Source organism: Siphateles boraxobius, unplaced genomic scaffold (genome assembly GCF_051911475.1).
Source record: "Siphateles boraxobius isolate OS27281-9 unplaced genomic scaffold, OSU_SipBor_1 25, whole genome shotgun sequence".
In the NCBI taxonomy this organism is placed as follows: domain Eukaryota; kingdom Metazoa; phylum Chordata; class Actinopteri; order Cypriniformes; family Leuciscidae; genus Siphateles; species Siphateles boraxobius.
This window is the reverse complement of record NW_027508866.1, coordinates 26,569,664-26,585,241: the sequence shown is the minus strand read 5'-3', so window position 1 is coordinate 26,585,241 and position 15,578 is coordinate 26,569,664. Positions and strand designations below refer to the sequence as shown.

The 15,578-nt window shown below is 40.5% G+C and overlaps 1 protein-coding gene across 18 annotated transcripts in view; it reads left to right on the top strand.

The window, feature by feature from the left end:
* Positions 1 to 14,708, top strand: part of wrn (WRN RecQ like helicase) — a 38,878-nt gene extending 24,170 nt beyond the window's left edge. For 4 of the 18 annotated variants that reach the window (XM_077243395.1, XM_077243393.1, XM_077243394.1 and 1 more), the window contains exons 20-36: positions 1,146 to 1,327; positions 1,418 to 1,519; positions 2,350 to 2,442; positions 2,522 to 2,651; positions 2,887 to 3,057; positions 3,353 to 3,450; positions 3,740 to 3,803; positions 3,881 to 3,966; positions 4,120 to 4,201; positions 4,358 to 4,470; positions 4,906 to 5,020; positions 5,696 to 5,818; positions 8,289 to 8,448; positions 8,541 to 8,665; positions 9,702 to 9,821; positions 10,191 to 10,340; positions 13,621 to 14,708. In XM_077243395.1, the coding sequence (XP_077099510.1) occupies positions 1,146 to 1,327; positions 1,418 to 1,519; positions 2,350 to 2,442; positions 2,522 to 2,651; positions 2,887 to 3,057; positions 3,353 to 3,450; positions 3,740 to 3,803; positions 3,881 to 3,966; positions 4,120 to 4,201; positions 4,358 to 4,470; positions 4,906 to 5,020; positions 5,696 to 5,818; positions 8,289 to 8,448; positions 8,541 to 8,665; positions 9,702 to 9,821; positions 10,191 to 10,340; positions 13,621 to 13,734 (2,028 nt within the window). In that variant the 3' untranslated portion in view covers positions 13,735 to 14,708. Of the gene's footprint in view, positions 1 to 1,145; positions 1,328 to 1,417; positions 1,520 to 2,349; positions 2,443 to 2,521; positions 2,652 to 2,886; positions 3,058 to 3,352; positions 3,451 to 3,739; positions 3,804 to 3,880; positions 3,967 to 4,119; positions 4,202 to 4,357; positions 4,471 to 4,905; positions 5,021 to 5,695; positions 6,005 to 6,109; positions 6,173 to 7,174; positions 7,244 to 7,270; positions 7,342 to 7,381; positions 7,602 to 8,288; positions 8,449 to 8,540; positions 8,666 to 9,701; positions 9,822 to 10,190; positions 10,341 to 13,620 lie in introns of those variants that run through there. The other 14 variants (XM_077243400.1, XM_077243399.1, XM_077243398.1 and 11 more) reach the window with 9 other exon arrangements.
* Positions 14,709 to 15,578: the final 870 nt, after the last annotated feature.

Genomic DNA, 15,578 nt, shown 5'->3' with positions numbered 1-15,578 from the left:
TAACTAACAATGAGCAATACAATTGTTACTGTACATATTGATCTTTGTTAACATTAATTAATTAAAAATACAGCTTATCATTGTTAGTTGATGTTAGTTCAGGTTCAAGATACAACGTTTGATTTTAATTTTAATTAGTAAATTAGTAATTAATTAGTAAATGTTGAGATTATCATTAAGTGAGATTAATAAATGCTTTTGAAAGGTTTCATTGTTGGTTCATATTAATTAATGTTAACAAATGAAACCTTATTGTAAAGTGTTAGCAAGTTTTCTATAAGTACATGACCTCTGTTATGATTGGTCAACTTCGCATACTTATGTGGCTTACACTGTCAGTTTGATTATTTTAGTGTGTCTGATTCAAAATTCTTTAAATATTTGTATATAGAGAAATAAATATATATGAAATCTTGGTAACACTTTTAACTAATGAAGCTTATTGTAATGTCATGTTCTATAAAACTATCATGAACTAACAATGAGCAATACATTGGTTACAGTATTTATTAATATTTATTAATGTTAGTTAATAAAAATAAAAGCTGTTCATTGTTTTTTAATGTTAGTTCACAGTGCATTAACTAATGTTAACAAATACAATACTTTTTATTTGAATAATATATTAAGTAAATGTTGAAATTAATATGAACTAAGATTAATAAATGTTGAAGAAGTATTGTTCATTCTTAGTTCATGTTAACTAAGGTAGTTAACTAGTAAACCTTATTATAAAGTGTTACCGAAATCATTTATGGCCGGGTGATTTTAAATTAAACGGTTTCAGATAATTAATCATTTTAATAATGGCATATCAAACTGAAGAGCAAATGATCACCCCGAGTTAAGACTCAGCATATTGTCCAAAAATATATTGCATTGAATATTTTATTGATTAATTAGGCTAATGTATTCATTTAAACTCTTCACGTCACACTGCCTGATCCACAGAACTGCGCTGAATAGCAGCATCTGGTCATCATCAGTGCCCAGCATGTGCAGGCTGCTTTTGCACTGCCTCTAGTGGCCATGTGCTGATGTGCCTGTGAGCTGGGGAAGATGAGCTGGTTCTGGTGTTTGGTTGGTAGGGTGCTCCCAAAGTTAGGGTTCGTCACAGTGTTGTTTCCTCATGGTTTTGTCTGCAGTGTGTGGTGGCCACTGTGGCGTTCGGGATGGGCATCAATAAATCTGACATCAGGAAGGTCATCCATTACGGGGCTCCCAAAGAGATGGAGTCGTACTATCAGGAGATCGGGAGGGCCGGCAGAGACGGGCTGCCCAGCGCATGTCACGTCTTGTGGATGCCTGGAGATATGGCCCTGAATAGGTGACAACTTACCCTTACTTAACTTGCTGAACTTCCAAGACGTTTTCTGATGAGCTTACATAAAATATATCTGCTTTGTTTTTCCTGAAGATTCATACTCAATCAATCCAAAAGTGAGCGCTTCAGAGGTTACAAAATCGACATGATGGCAAAAATGGAAAAGTATCTAAATTCAACCAAATGCAGACGAAAGTAAGTGAATTTAATTTTGGGTGAATCTCATGAAAGAATATTTCAACTCAATCAAAGATAATGTGTTGTTACTAGAGGTGTAACGATACCCTTGAGTCATGATTCGATACATATCACGATATTGAACTCAATATGATATTATTGCGATACTCCAAGACACATGATAAAAGGTTAACAAAAAATGAACTGTTGATTAAAATGTTAAATTTGATATTACATTGTGTGTGTAAATGAATAGGCTTGGACTTGGTGCTGGGAACCCAATGCACAGGACGATAGAGACACCAGAATAACAATATTCATGATTCTGAAGCTGAAAATACAGAATTATTTTAAACGAATATGCTTGTTCTCTTTCACTGACTATATATATATTTATAATAATGTATTCCACTTTTTACTGGAAACATCAGACATGTGGCATTATAAGGACCCACAAATATTCCCCCATTGCATTATTATAATTATATTCAACATTATATATAGTAGTTTATTGTAGTGCTGAAACTAAAACTCTGTAAACTTGAATTTTTTTCTCACTCAGAAATGTTAATTTTGGGTGAACTATCCACAATACATATTGTTGCATTTTTGTATTGCGATATATTGTGACACAATATATTGTTACACCCCTAGTTGTTACAACAACAAAAAAACTCATTGCATTACAGAAAATGTTGTGGGAAATATTCCTACTTATGACAATAATGTCAAAAACATGTCCAAAATATTCATTTTTCATATTTATTAACACTTACAATCCTATTGAGATGTGATTTTTGTAATGTAAAGGTGATGATTTTTTGAGCATTATGTGAATTGTATCGTAGGTTGATTTTGTGTCATTTTGAGGACAAGCGCCTGAGGAAAGTGACGTCGGGAATTCTGGGTAGCAGTGAGTGTTGTGATAACTGCAGGGCAGGGTGAGTAGTGCTCTCTGTGTCTTCAGACTGTTCTGATAGTTCATGGAGAATGACTTGCTTTATGGTGTTGTGCTGTCAGTGTGAACAGAGGCGATCCAGAGGTGGTCCTGCAGGACTTTGGCTCTTGTGCCTATCAGCTGATGAAGGCCGTCAGCACTATGGATGAGAGGTTTGGCATTACAGTGCCCATCCTCTTCCTGCGGGGCTCAGTACGTCACACACAACCCCCCTTAAAATACAATAACATGCCAAACCAAACCCTCCGCCTCAGAATGTGGCCGAGTTTGTTTTATGTCACTTAATTCAAATCAATTACTAATCCAAAAAGTCTTTTCTCAAGATATTTCCATGAAGGAACGCGAAAGGAACAAATATGTTTATAGTGCGTCAATAAGGCAGTTTTTAAACTCAGAACTACAAATGAATATGTAATCTCTCCTTCAGAGCTCTCAGCGGGTTCCCGATCGCTTTCGGAAACACTCTCTGTTTGGCATCAGCAGGGATATCTCAGAAACCTGGTGGAAAGCTCTCAGCAGAGAACTGGTTGCTGAGAAATATCTGATGGAAGCCACAGGCCATAACAAATTCAGCACTCTCTGTAAACTCACACCCAAGGTACGCACACTCAAGATTACTCATAAACCTTTAAGTAAAGTAAAAAGAGAAAAAAACGCCCCCTGTCCCTCATAGGACAGTAATTTCAGCACTTTTATTAGCAGCAGAATGAACTCTGCATTGGATTTATTGTCTGGATGCATAATAGGGGATAAGGGAATGTTTAGGTGCTAAGTACACCTATTATCCATTAAATGTTTAATATCTTCAACAATGTTTTCAATGCATACACTTGTGACACTTGTGGAAAAACCATGATATATTCATTCAGATTGTTTGTGAATGTTTGACTCAGGGCCGATCGTGGCTGAGTAAAGCTGAAGATGAGAGGCACAGGCGACTCCTGCTGCAGCCCAACAGGGATCTGTGCATCGGAGTCATTACTGTACAGCGGTAAGAACATAAGCTTTTTTAGCTTATTTTGCTCACAGATTCCAGTGCATTCAATCTAATACATAGCTTACATCTAAAGAACATTTTTCTTGTGTTTTTTTTATCTTCAGTAATTTGCATTTTGTTTGCTGTTATTTTTTATGATGTGCTTCATGTAACATTGTGAAAGGTGTTCTTTTGTGACATTGTAGAATAGCAGGCACTGGACATTTTTTCCCGCCATGTAAAATAGCGTGGCACAATGATCTCTGTGTGCATTTGTCATTGTATTCCTTTAATGTCTTTGCAGGAGAAAGGCATATCCAGCACATGTTGGGTTTACTGCTTCTGACCCCCAGCCAGATTTCACCCGGGTCAGTATCAGTGCTGAAATCTTACTTTTGAATGAACAGTTTTACTTTTAAATGCTTGATTTTATTGTTTTCTGCAGCCCTCTCTTGTTTCTTTTCAGAGGTCAAAGGTCAGTTCTGGAGTTGCCACGCCTCAGATGGTGGAGAAAGCAGTCTTACCCTCAAGGTGTGAATAATAAACAAATATTTACTGAGATTTTGACTCCAAATTGGCTTTTTTCTTTGATTATGGTTTGTGTATGTTGTTCAGAGGTTTGTACCACTTACTGTTTCACGTCACAAAATGTCTTGCATTATGTCATTTAATATGTGTTTACAGATCAGCTACCAGACCAACCCAGATCTGCACTGATGTCCGAGCCCAAACCCCAGCTGTGTCTGCTAGAGAAATCCAGCTACAGGTACTGACTGTAAATCAGCCACAGACTGAGGATGACATTTATCAATCCTTCTGATTTCTTAAAAAGTGATTTCTGAAGTTCACACAGCGTACGTCTCTGGAAACAACAGCCAGAACCTGTTTTTCATTCTCTGTCTTGTTTCTTTTGTTTTTGCAGTCTGAACTGTATGGTAAGCTGGTGTCTGAGCGGCAGAAGTTAGCTAGTCTCAGAGACATCCCACCAGCTCTACTGGCTACCAATAAAATCCTGTTGGACATGGCAAAATTAAGGTAATGTTTGCTTGAAGGAAAGGGTTTGTTTGCCTTTGGAATAATGTAGGATAGTGTAGTATTTTACTACGGTCACATTTATTGTTGCTCTGTGCAATTTCGCAGTCAAATCGGAATCTGTGTCATTGGGAGTTTTTCATGAAGGTGAAAAAGTTCCCCATGATGCAGCTCTTTTGTCTTTGAATATGCCGTGCTGACCAAGAGAAAGCTGCTGGGATTGGAAGAGACTTCTGTATGAGCTGTGCTTCATACAGCGCTACGCTATTGACTGCAAATAATGGACCATTTTATGTGACCGCATTTTAACAAATCCAAATTTGTACTGACGATTTAAAAGAATAAATAAACCTGTGTTATAAGGTGGTGATGTTAAACTTAGGCAGACATGACTGTCATGTGTCATATTTTGATGCTTCATGTGGACTTATTTGGCAGGCCGTGCTCAACATCCAGCTTGAAGCAGGTGGACGGTGTTTCAGAAGCCAAAGCATCCATGCTCACTCCTCTGATAGATGCCATCGCCCAATTCTGTCAGACACACAGCTTACAGGTACTGCACACTAGCACCGGGATAAACTGTATATTGGGCACTACTCTTCAAAAGTTTGGGATCAGTAAGTTTTGTTTTGAAAGACGATTCTTATGATCACCAAGCCTGGATTATTTGATGCTTTTTTTCTTATTTGATGCAATAAAATGTATCCTTGCTGAATAAAATGACTAATTTCGTTAAAATTGATCCCATACTTTTGAACTGTGTGCAAAAATATTGATTGTTTGATGTGCAAAAATGACTGTAGCTCACTTTATATTAGGTCTCCTTAACTACTATATACTTAACAATTAGATTTAATTTACTTACTAATATACTTGCGTACATGTCGGTGCATTTTAATTTTATTTAAACTACTTGCATTTAACAGTTGTTAAATGCAGTTGTAGTAACACTCTTAACACCCTATAAACCTAACCCTACTTTACTCCTAAAGCCAACCGTACATCAAACTTATTAGCAGTAAAGTGGGAGTGCATAGTCTTGTGGGTATTTTATGTTAGTACATAATAGTTAAGGCCACCAATTCTTTTGGATTGACCTGTCAGCATCCAGGAACATGTCCATACATTTTATAGTGGATGTTACTGGTTCCAGATGCTTCTCTCAGGGCTTGATTTACCATCTTTAGGATGAAGTGTTACACTGTATGATTGTTGTTCTGTGAATCAGGCAGATGTTTCCTCCAGCTCGACTCCACCCGTCCAAGCAGCAGGCATAGGATCTGTGTGCCAGTTTCTGCCGGATAGTGTGTCCGTCACGTACAGACTGTTCCAGCTGGAGCACAAGAGCATGGTACGACATCCACCTCATATAACTCGCCTTAAGTGCAGTCTCTGTCATTTGTTTTGACAGAATTATTATGCCTAATGTCCATCGTGTCCAAAGTAGAAAAACACAGCAGTGTAGCTGGGTCAATGGCAAATAAGGATGTCAGAGAATCAGACGCCCACTCTGCATGTGGCTGTGGTGTGAGGTGTTGTGTGTGTGTGTGTGTTGTGTGTGTGTGTGTGTGTGTGTGTGTGTGTGTGTGTGTGTGTGTGTGTGTGTGTGTGTGTGTGTGTGTGTGTGTGTGTGTGTGTGTAGAGGCAGGTGGCAGACACACGCTCTCTGCCCGTGGCTGTGGTGTGAGGTGTTGTGTGTGTGTTGTGTTGTGTAGAGACAGGTGGCAGACGCCCGCTCTCAGCCCATGGCTGTGGTGTGAGGTGTTGTGTTGTGTTGTGTGTGTTGTGTTATGTAGAGGCAGGTGGCAGACGGCCGCTCTCAGCCCATGGCTGTGGTGTGAGGTGTTGTGTTGTGTTGTGTGTGTTGTGTTATGTAGAGGCAGGTGGCAGACGGCCGCTCTCAGCCCATGGCTGTGGTGTGAGGTGTTGTGTTGTGTTGTGTTGTGTGTGTTGTGTTATGTAGAGGCAGGTGGCAGACGGCCGCTCTCTGCCCATGGCTGTGGTGTGAGGTGTTGTGTGTGTGTGTGTTGTGTTGTGTGTTGTGTAGAGGCAGGTGGCAGATGCCCACTATCTGCCCGTGGCTGTGGTGGGAAGTGTTGTGTTGTGTGTGTTGTGTTGTGTAGAGGCAGGTGGCAGACACACGCTCTCTGCCCGTGGCTGTGGTGTGAGGTGTTGTGTGTGTTGTGTAGAGGCAGGTGGCAGACACACGCTCTCTGCCCGTGGCTGTGGTGTGAGGTGTTGTGTGTGTTGTGTAGAGGCAGGTGGCAGACACACGCTCTCTGCCCGTGGCTGTGGTGTGAGGTGTTGTGTGTGTTGTGTAGAGGCAGGTGGCAGACACACGCTCTCTGCCCGTGGCTGTGGTGTGAGGTGTTGTGTGTGTTGTGTAGAGGCAGGTGGCAGACACACGCTCTCTGCCCGTGGCTGTGGTGTGAGGTGTTGTGTGTGTTGTGTAGAGGCAGGTGGCAGACACACGCTCTCTGCCCGTGGCTGTGGTGTGAGGTGTTGTGTGTGTTGTGTAGAGGCAGGTGGCAGACACACGCTCTCTGCCCGTGGCTGTGGTGTGAGGTGTTGTGTGTGTTGTGTAGAGGCAGGTGGCAGATCCCCATTCTCTGCCCGTGGCTGTGGTGGGAAGTGTTGTGTTGTGTGTGTTGTGTTGTGTAGAGGCAGGTGGCAGACACACGCTCTCTGCCCGTGGCTGTGGTGTGAGGTGTTGTGTGTGTTGTGTAGAGGCAGGTGGCAGACACACGCTCTCTGCCCGTGGCTGTGGTGTGAGGTGTTGTGTTGTGTGTGTTGTGTTATGTAGAGGCAGGTGGCAGACGCCTGCTCTCTGGCCGTGGCTGTGGTGTGAGGTTTTGTGTGTGTGTGTGTGTGTGTGTGTGTGTGTGTGAGTGTTGTGTTGTGTTGTGTAGTGTAGAGGCAGGTGGCAGACGCCCGCTCTCTGCCCATGGCTGTGGTGTGAGGTGTTGTGTTGTGTGTGTTGTGTTATGTAGAGGCAGGTGGCAGACGCCCGCTCTCTGCCCGTGGCTGTGGTGTGAGGTGTTGTGTTGTGTGTGTTGTGTTATGTAGAGGCAGGTGGCAGACGCCCGCTCTCTGCCCGTGGCTGTGGTGTGAGGTGTTGTGTGTGTTGTGTAGAGGCAGGTGGCAGACACACGCTCTCTGCCCGTGGCTGTTGTGTGTGTTGTGTAGAGGCAGGTGGCAGACACACGCTCTCTGCCCGTGGCTGTGGTGTGAGGTGTTGTGTGTGTTGTGTAGAGGCAGGTGGCAGATCCCCATTCTCTGCCCGTGGCTGTGGTGTGAAGTGTTGTGTTGTGTGTGTTGTGTTATGTAGAGGCAGGTGGCAGACGCCTGCTCTCTGGCCGTGGCTGTGGTGTGAGGTGTTGTGTTGTGTGTGTTGTGTTATGTAGAGGCAGGTGGCAGACGCCCGCTCTCTGCCCGTGGCTGTGGTGTGAGGTGTTGTGTGTGTTGTGTAGAGGCAGGTGGCAGACACACGCTCTCTGCCCGTGGCTGTTGTGTGTGTTGTGTAGAGGCAGGTGGCAGACACACGCTCTCTGCCCGTGGCTGTGGTGTGAGGTGTTGTGTGTGTTGTGTAGAGGCAGGTGGCAGATCCCCATTCTCTGCCCGTGGCTGTGGTGTGAAGTGTTGTGTTGTGTGTGTTGTGTTATGTAGAGGCAGGTGGCAGACGCCTGCTCTCTGGCCGTGGCTGTGGTGTGAGGTGTTGTGTTGTGTTGTGTTGTGTTGTGTAGAGGCAGGTGGCAGACGCCCGCTCTCTGCCCATGGCTGTGGTGTGAGGTGTTGTGTTGTGTGTGTGTTGTGTTATGTAGAGGCAGGTGGCAGACGCCCGCTCTCTGCCCGTGGCTGTGGTGGAGTCTCATCTGCTTCAGGCACAGAAGACAGGCTGTGCTGTGGACACGAGCAGAGCTGGACTCTCAGACGACCTCTACAACACCATCAGAAAACACATCTCCACTCCTACCAGCTCAGGTCAAACACATCCACCCACTATCGCTTATCTAAAAGAGATCCTATAATGAATAATTCCTCTTTTATGTTACTTCTGTTTTATTCCTCAACAGATCTGAGTGATTTTAAAGCGATCCGCTCTCGTGTTCCTGAAGATATCAGTAATTTTCTGCTCAGGCTGGCGGTTTACAAGCTCCAGAATGAAGCTCATCATGACATCAGCTGGATCGAGCCGCGGGTGGGTTTTACCACTCCAGTGGACAGGCATTTCATTGAATCCATTTTGTATTAGTTTAATATTTTATTTTATTTATTTATCTATCTATATTTATTTAGATATCTATCCATATCTGTGTGTATATGGCTGAAGTGGAGGTGCGCCAGCAGAGGGCAGCACAGTTCTGTCTCTTCTGGCTTAGAGTAACTGATATACTGATCACTGCTGAAATTACTGATTTCACTATCAATATTCTTTTTAAAGCTGGTGTCTATTATTTATGTTTAAAAATGTATCATTTCCTTCCACTTCATCTGTGCTGAGCAGGATTATTCATGGTGTTTAATATGTGCAACAAAAAAAAGTTTACTATGACTTTTTTTACCTCCTCTCTTAATAACAGGAAAATGAGTTTTATTATCTCAGAAATCATGTACCAGAAATATGCATGGTCTCAAATGATAAGTAATAGATCAGTCAATGCCTGCCACCAGTGTTTCGATTCAGGAAACACACTGTATTCATAGAATCCTGCAGTGAAGCATGACATAATCTGTCTAAAACCACTTTATAATTCTAGATGTGCAGCTCTGGTTGATTTAGACATTAAATGGAATATTTGTACACTGTATTTTTCCAACAAAAAAATGATGTGCGTACAATGCACTTTTTCTTGCACGTTTTATCCTAAGACCTTCATGCTGTTTGTCCTCCATGTCCGATGACGGTGACTGTGGCGTACTCTCATCTGTGTTGAGCTCTGGGAGTCTCTCAGTATTCTCATGTTAAGTCGCAACATCTGCTGTGTCTCTCAGACTGATTACGGCAGACCTACTTTATTTTTCTTAGCCGTCATCCCAGCATGCCTCATGTCCAGATGTGGCGTCATTGGCTTCTGCAGCTGTCGTATATACACCTTTCACAGAAGCCTCTGCTAGATTTCATGATAATATTGGTGATGTCTTCTAGAAAAGGTTTTGTAGATGTTCTGTGATGGTCATGTTAGCAGGTGTTCCTCAGATGCCAGACTGCCAACAGATGTGTTTCTTTGCTGTAGGATAAATCAGCGACAGTGGACAGGCCTGCTGTTAAACGTGTGCTTGAAGAACCACAGCTCGAGTCTGATGTCATGGACACAAGTGAAGATGAGCTCTTCATCAATATTCCCATGCCGCAGGTGACTGACATCACAGTTTTTCTGCTTATGCACACATGATTTCTGAAATCAGTGCATATTTGGATAGACTTCATTTGAAAAGCTGATCTTTCATTAGTTCATATCTCTAGTCTACCTTCTGCACAGATTTTGTTTTTCTGTTTGTCCCAGGATCAGTGTGGTCCTGCATGATAGTTTAGAGGGAACATTATATTAGATTAAAATGATTATTAGTGTGCATATGGATGTCCAGTCCCATACTCTTCAATCACTGACTGTTTAGTTTCTGATTGCAGATGAGGTAAATCTCTACTGATGTGATGCACACATGATTTCTGAAATCAGTGCATTTGTGGAGAGACTTCATTTGAAAAGCTGATCTTTCATTAGTGTGTACAGGATGATCCCTGCTTGAGCACTGATGTCCACCTGACGTCACATGACCTGGGTCCTCAGAGCAGTGGAATGGTTCTGGCCTCCTGGAACCAGGATAAACTGGATAAGGACACGCAGGATCTCTTCAGCGATTCCCCTGTGAAGGTACATTTTCAAGAACAGAACTGATAAATAATTGTTCAAAGAATAATACACTACTACTCAGAAGTTTGAAGTTAGGTACATTTTTAAAAAAAATAACACTTTTATTCATCAAGGATGCTTTAAATTGGTGTCAGTTAAGATTTTAATAATGTTACAAAAGATATCTGTTTTAAAAAAAGAGCAGATTAAATGAATCAAAAGTCTATTCATCAAAGAAAGTTTCCACAGACATATATGAAGCAGAACACAACTGTTTACAACACTGATTATAATCAGAAATGTTTCTTGAACAAATCATATCAGAATGATTTCTGAAGGATCATGTGACACTGAAGACTGGAGTAATGATGCTGAAAATTCAGCTTTGATCACAGGAATAAATTACAATTAAATAAATTTATATTGTGACATATGATTACAATTTAATTAATGTTAATAATAGAAAACACACAGATACATTTCTAGTTTCTCTGTTTTAAAAAAAAAATATATATATATATATATTTTATCGTGTGAACTCAAAAGAGTCTAGGATACTACTAAGTAGGGATAATATACAGTCAGCCAGTTATTACAAAATAACCCAGACAAGGTCCCGATCATAAGAATTATAAAGAGAACAAGCCATTTGTTTTCATTGATCATTATTAAGTGTAAACATTTTTTAAAAATCTGAATTCGCTACATTCTTACTGAGTGAAAATTGTATTTTGTTCAAAACAGTATTGGGTACAGCATTATTTATTCTCTTTTTTTATTATTATAAAACTATGAAAAAAATAAATTGTGAATACTAAAGTAATTAAATTATTTTCAAAAAGTGAAAAGTAGAATGTTCAGAAATATGTATAGACTGTGTAAAACACTTGAACTTTAGTATAGTTCAGTCATTTCTGAACACTGTGTGACTACGCTTGTAACATGGATGCTGTTTTTGATGAATGCAGCACCTTCATCAACTCATCACATGATGTTAACACTAATGTTTTTCAGGCTGTAATCTGAATCCCAACCCTTGGTTTAGTGTAATCCTGTCTGCTAGAGTCATTGAGCATCAGACACGTCCCCTGAAGTGATGAGCACTGTCGCTGCTTTAGCATGAGCCAACTGTCTTTAACCCCTGCTTGACCTTTGACTCGCACCATTACCCGACACCTCCCATTGTAAGCTCAAAGACATTAAGGTCATAAGGTTGTGACCTGTGTCACGCCGCTTCACGTCTGATCTTCAGGGGTGCAGGAGCTGTGACAGGAAGATATTATACTTTTGGCCCGTGTTTCTAAAAACAATAAAGGCAAGGCAAGTTTATTTATATATTATTTTTATATTTCATACACTATGCCAATTCAAAGTGCTTTACAGAAAGGAATTAAAATCACATAAAAAAAGCAAGGAAAATTAAAAGTTATAAATTAAATTAAAAGAGATATATTATACAGTTATAAAATTAATGAAAAGAGTAAAAAGATGATGCATAGATAAACCTCATCTGGCAAAACACCGGTCTATCAGATTTTCCCATGGTGATTAAACTGGAAAAGGAAAAAGGCGAAATTAAGTTTTAAATATTAATAACACAATGTAATAATAGTACTTCTTATTAAGACTAATATATTGTATGTTATTTTTGTGTGCATGCTTCAGATGTTTTCCAGTCAATTCCCGCCATTACTGTCTAGCGTGCATCTCTCTGTCCTGTTATCATGGGCACTAACTGTGACAGAAGCTGGTTTAAAGAGCACGTCCATCATTGTTCTTTTGTCCTGCAGTGACACGAGCCTGTAAATCGATACCAGATCATTAGGGCGTCTCTAAACACACCCTCCCTGATGTTCTCTCGCACAAGTGATTTAACATGAAGACCGAACAGATTGCGAGGCAGGGAGATAAGAAGAGCTGGCTGGAAGGAAATGAAGTTTGGAGGGACACATAAATGGCTTATGAGGAATTGTGACGGATGTTAATCCGGTGGTGGGCAGCACGGGGTTTTCCTCTGTTGATGCAGCTGTCTGCGTCATGCAAGACTTCAAACCCAGTATCTGCTTAGTGCTGTGGCTGTAGTACACACTCTGAAAAACAAAACCGCACCGCATACATTTTGCGGAAGAACATTGTTTTAGTTATGCTTCAGCTCTGCCTGACTGTGAGGATGAATATGAGCCTTCAGAATAGATAATGGTTTACAGTGAACTCTGTTAGAGAGCTGCATATGACAGTTCATCTGTTCAGTAAAACACCTCACTCTCCTGTGGAGTAATACAAACACCATCATCTCCACCTCACTTTTACAACACTTCAAATCCCTCAGTTCTCTCCATCTCCTAAAGCCAAGCTGATGTTGATTCTTGTTTTATTACGAGCTCTAGCTCTGTCTCGTCCTCTTTTCTCCAGCAGACTCTCCTCTGTTCAGCGTTTGTTTAAAGGGTGATTCTCTGGAGCTTGGAGATTTAGCGGCTCCATGTCAACCTTTCTCACTCGTTGTGTCAATTAACCTCTGACACACACACACAAGATGCAGCCGGAGCAGCTTTACTCTATTTACGGATATTACGAGACACGCACCGACGAGAGATGTTTGTTCACAATATTCTGCCAAAACCCTCCTGACAAGTCTAAAATGTAAACACTATAATAGACCATAGTGAATCAGGGTAAGACAAAAAAAGTAACACACTGTACCTTTGAAAACCAACATCAAACAGTTGATGGACCCCATTGACTTCCATACTATGGAAAAGAAAATTACTATGAAAGTCAATGGGGTCCATCAACTCTTTGATTACCCACATTCTTCAAAATATCTAATTTTGTGTTCAGCAGAAAGAAACTCATACAGGCTTGGAACAACTTGAGGGTAAAGTTGAGTAAATTGCAGAACTTTCATTTTTGGGTGAACTAAACCTTTAAGAACTGGTGAGTGGAGGAGATGGAGAATTAAATAAATATTTGTTTACAAAGCTCTTGTGACAGATCGTTTTAGACATGGGAAAGAAACGGCACAATTTACATTAGCTCCGGCGACATGAAAGCTCATCATAACATTTAAACATGGCAATGGGGCACTGCACGTGCTGAGTTTTCGTTCAGAGTACAAATTAATGAATTGGATTGAAATGTTAAGGGTTCATATAAACAGACGTTTGAGAATCTTGAATCAGATTGGACTGGTTCTGAATGACAGGGTTAGAAGCTCCAGCTGGTAAGAGCAGGTGCTCCTGATCCTGAAAGTGCTGGTGTTTTGAGCAGGATTAACCATTGGCTGATGGTTATGTTTCTACAGAATGCGAGTCAGCCTGCGAAGAGAAAACTTCCTGATTGGGCTGAACGACCGAACACATCAGTAACTGCTGCTGCCGAGAAGAAGACCAAGAAGAAGAAAGGACTTTTCAGTTAACACTGTGGCGTCTTACTAAGCTGTGTAATGTTTTGATATTTTGTACAATATTTCAGATCTTTTTCGTTGTTGTTGTTGTTATTTTTAATGGTTCTGAATACTGATATTATCTAGTTCTACGTGAGCATCTCATTATTTGTCATTATTTGTTGTGGAGGATCCTGTGAGTGAAGAGGACCAGCAGCTTGAACTCCTCTAGGTATTTTCAGATTCCTCACACTGTTCTTGATTTACACATATCATGTTTCTGATTCTGCGAGTGGCCTGGAGCTGAACGCCACTGTCGATGTGGGAACACTTCTCCCAGAAAACGCCAACTCCCGGGCATCAAAAAAACGGGAGAATTACAAAGCCTTGGAGGAATTTATTCCCTCAATTGGTTCATTCCTAGGTGTAAATATTAAGTAAATAATTAAATATTGACCAGAGACAATGTGATTTTTGAAGGTTGATATTGTTTATTGCAAAGGAGGAAATAGTTTTGTTAAACAACACGAACACCTGTAGTTAATACAGTACTGATGCAATTTCAGTTAAATGTCTTGCTGCTCACCATGAAGCAGTGATTTGCATTTGACTTATGCTTCCTGTTATTGAAGCAGACAGAGCATTCACAGAGCTGTGTGTGTGTGTGTGTCGGCCCTGTACAATTCACTGTACAATGCAGCAGTAAAGCACAGGCTTTTATCGTCCATTCTGCTTCTGTTAAATACCTGCATTATCAACCTGCCTTCATCCTGCATGACAGATTTCTGACCCCCATCATCATCAGTTTTTCTCTGGCAGGACCATCGGCTGATGCTCTTGAGCACTTCCTCTGAGTCTGGCTATGGCCATCATTAGCTGTACACTAATGAACAGGTTTAGCATAATTGATTTAGTGACTGGTGCTTATGTAACCAGCGCAAAACCATTGTTTTGGATAAAAATGCAACAGAAACAATCTTAAACAATATTAAAGAGATGTAACTGTACCTGCTTCTGTGGGGAACTGAGTGTCATGAGTCAGAATTTAACAGTCAGAGCTGAAGAATCGAGGAGATATTCTGTCAGCACCTTTAAAGCGACAGCTGCAAAATATTTCTCACTGATCTATATGGACATATGATGACATGAATGTACACTAACACTTGCATATGGGACAGTGGTTCATTACAGATTAAACAACAAAACAGACATTCTTTCAAAGCAACTTTATTGAAAATTTTGATGTTAATGTTTATAATATCTTAATATCTTCATGCCAGTCACATTTAGCAGATTAGAGCTGGGCAATAATACAAGCAATCAAGCAGTTGAGATTTGGTTTATAATAAATGCATCACCCTATAGTGTGTGATTATACTGTATGCAGATAAATCTGGACATACTTCTATATCCAACTTTCAATAAAGAGCTGGCTGATAATATTGTTACATTTAGCAATGATATAAGCAATCAAGCATTTTATTGTTAAACTGCACGTCTGAACATCTTTAGAAATATGTGATATTGAAACTAAGATTTTCTAATTTGACTAGGAATTAGTTTTCTTGTCTTTGAAAGTTACCTTCCGCTGTTGGAGAGCGTTATATAATCTACAGCAATGTTAGTGCATTAAATCATTAACCAGACATACAATCTATAAATGTACATTTTAACAAACGACTGCAAGCTTGCATTGAGGTCTGCCTCCAACAAATAATAGAACCAAGTCACCATTCTTTTTTGATGATTTGTTTCATTTGGAAAATACAAGAAAATTTCTGTCACTACTTCCTTTTCATGACAACTTTTAGAAAATGTTTGATGAATTTTTAAATAATTGCTCTTAGAAACATTCTTAGAGACTCTTACAAAAATGT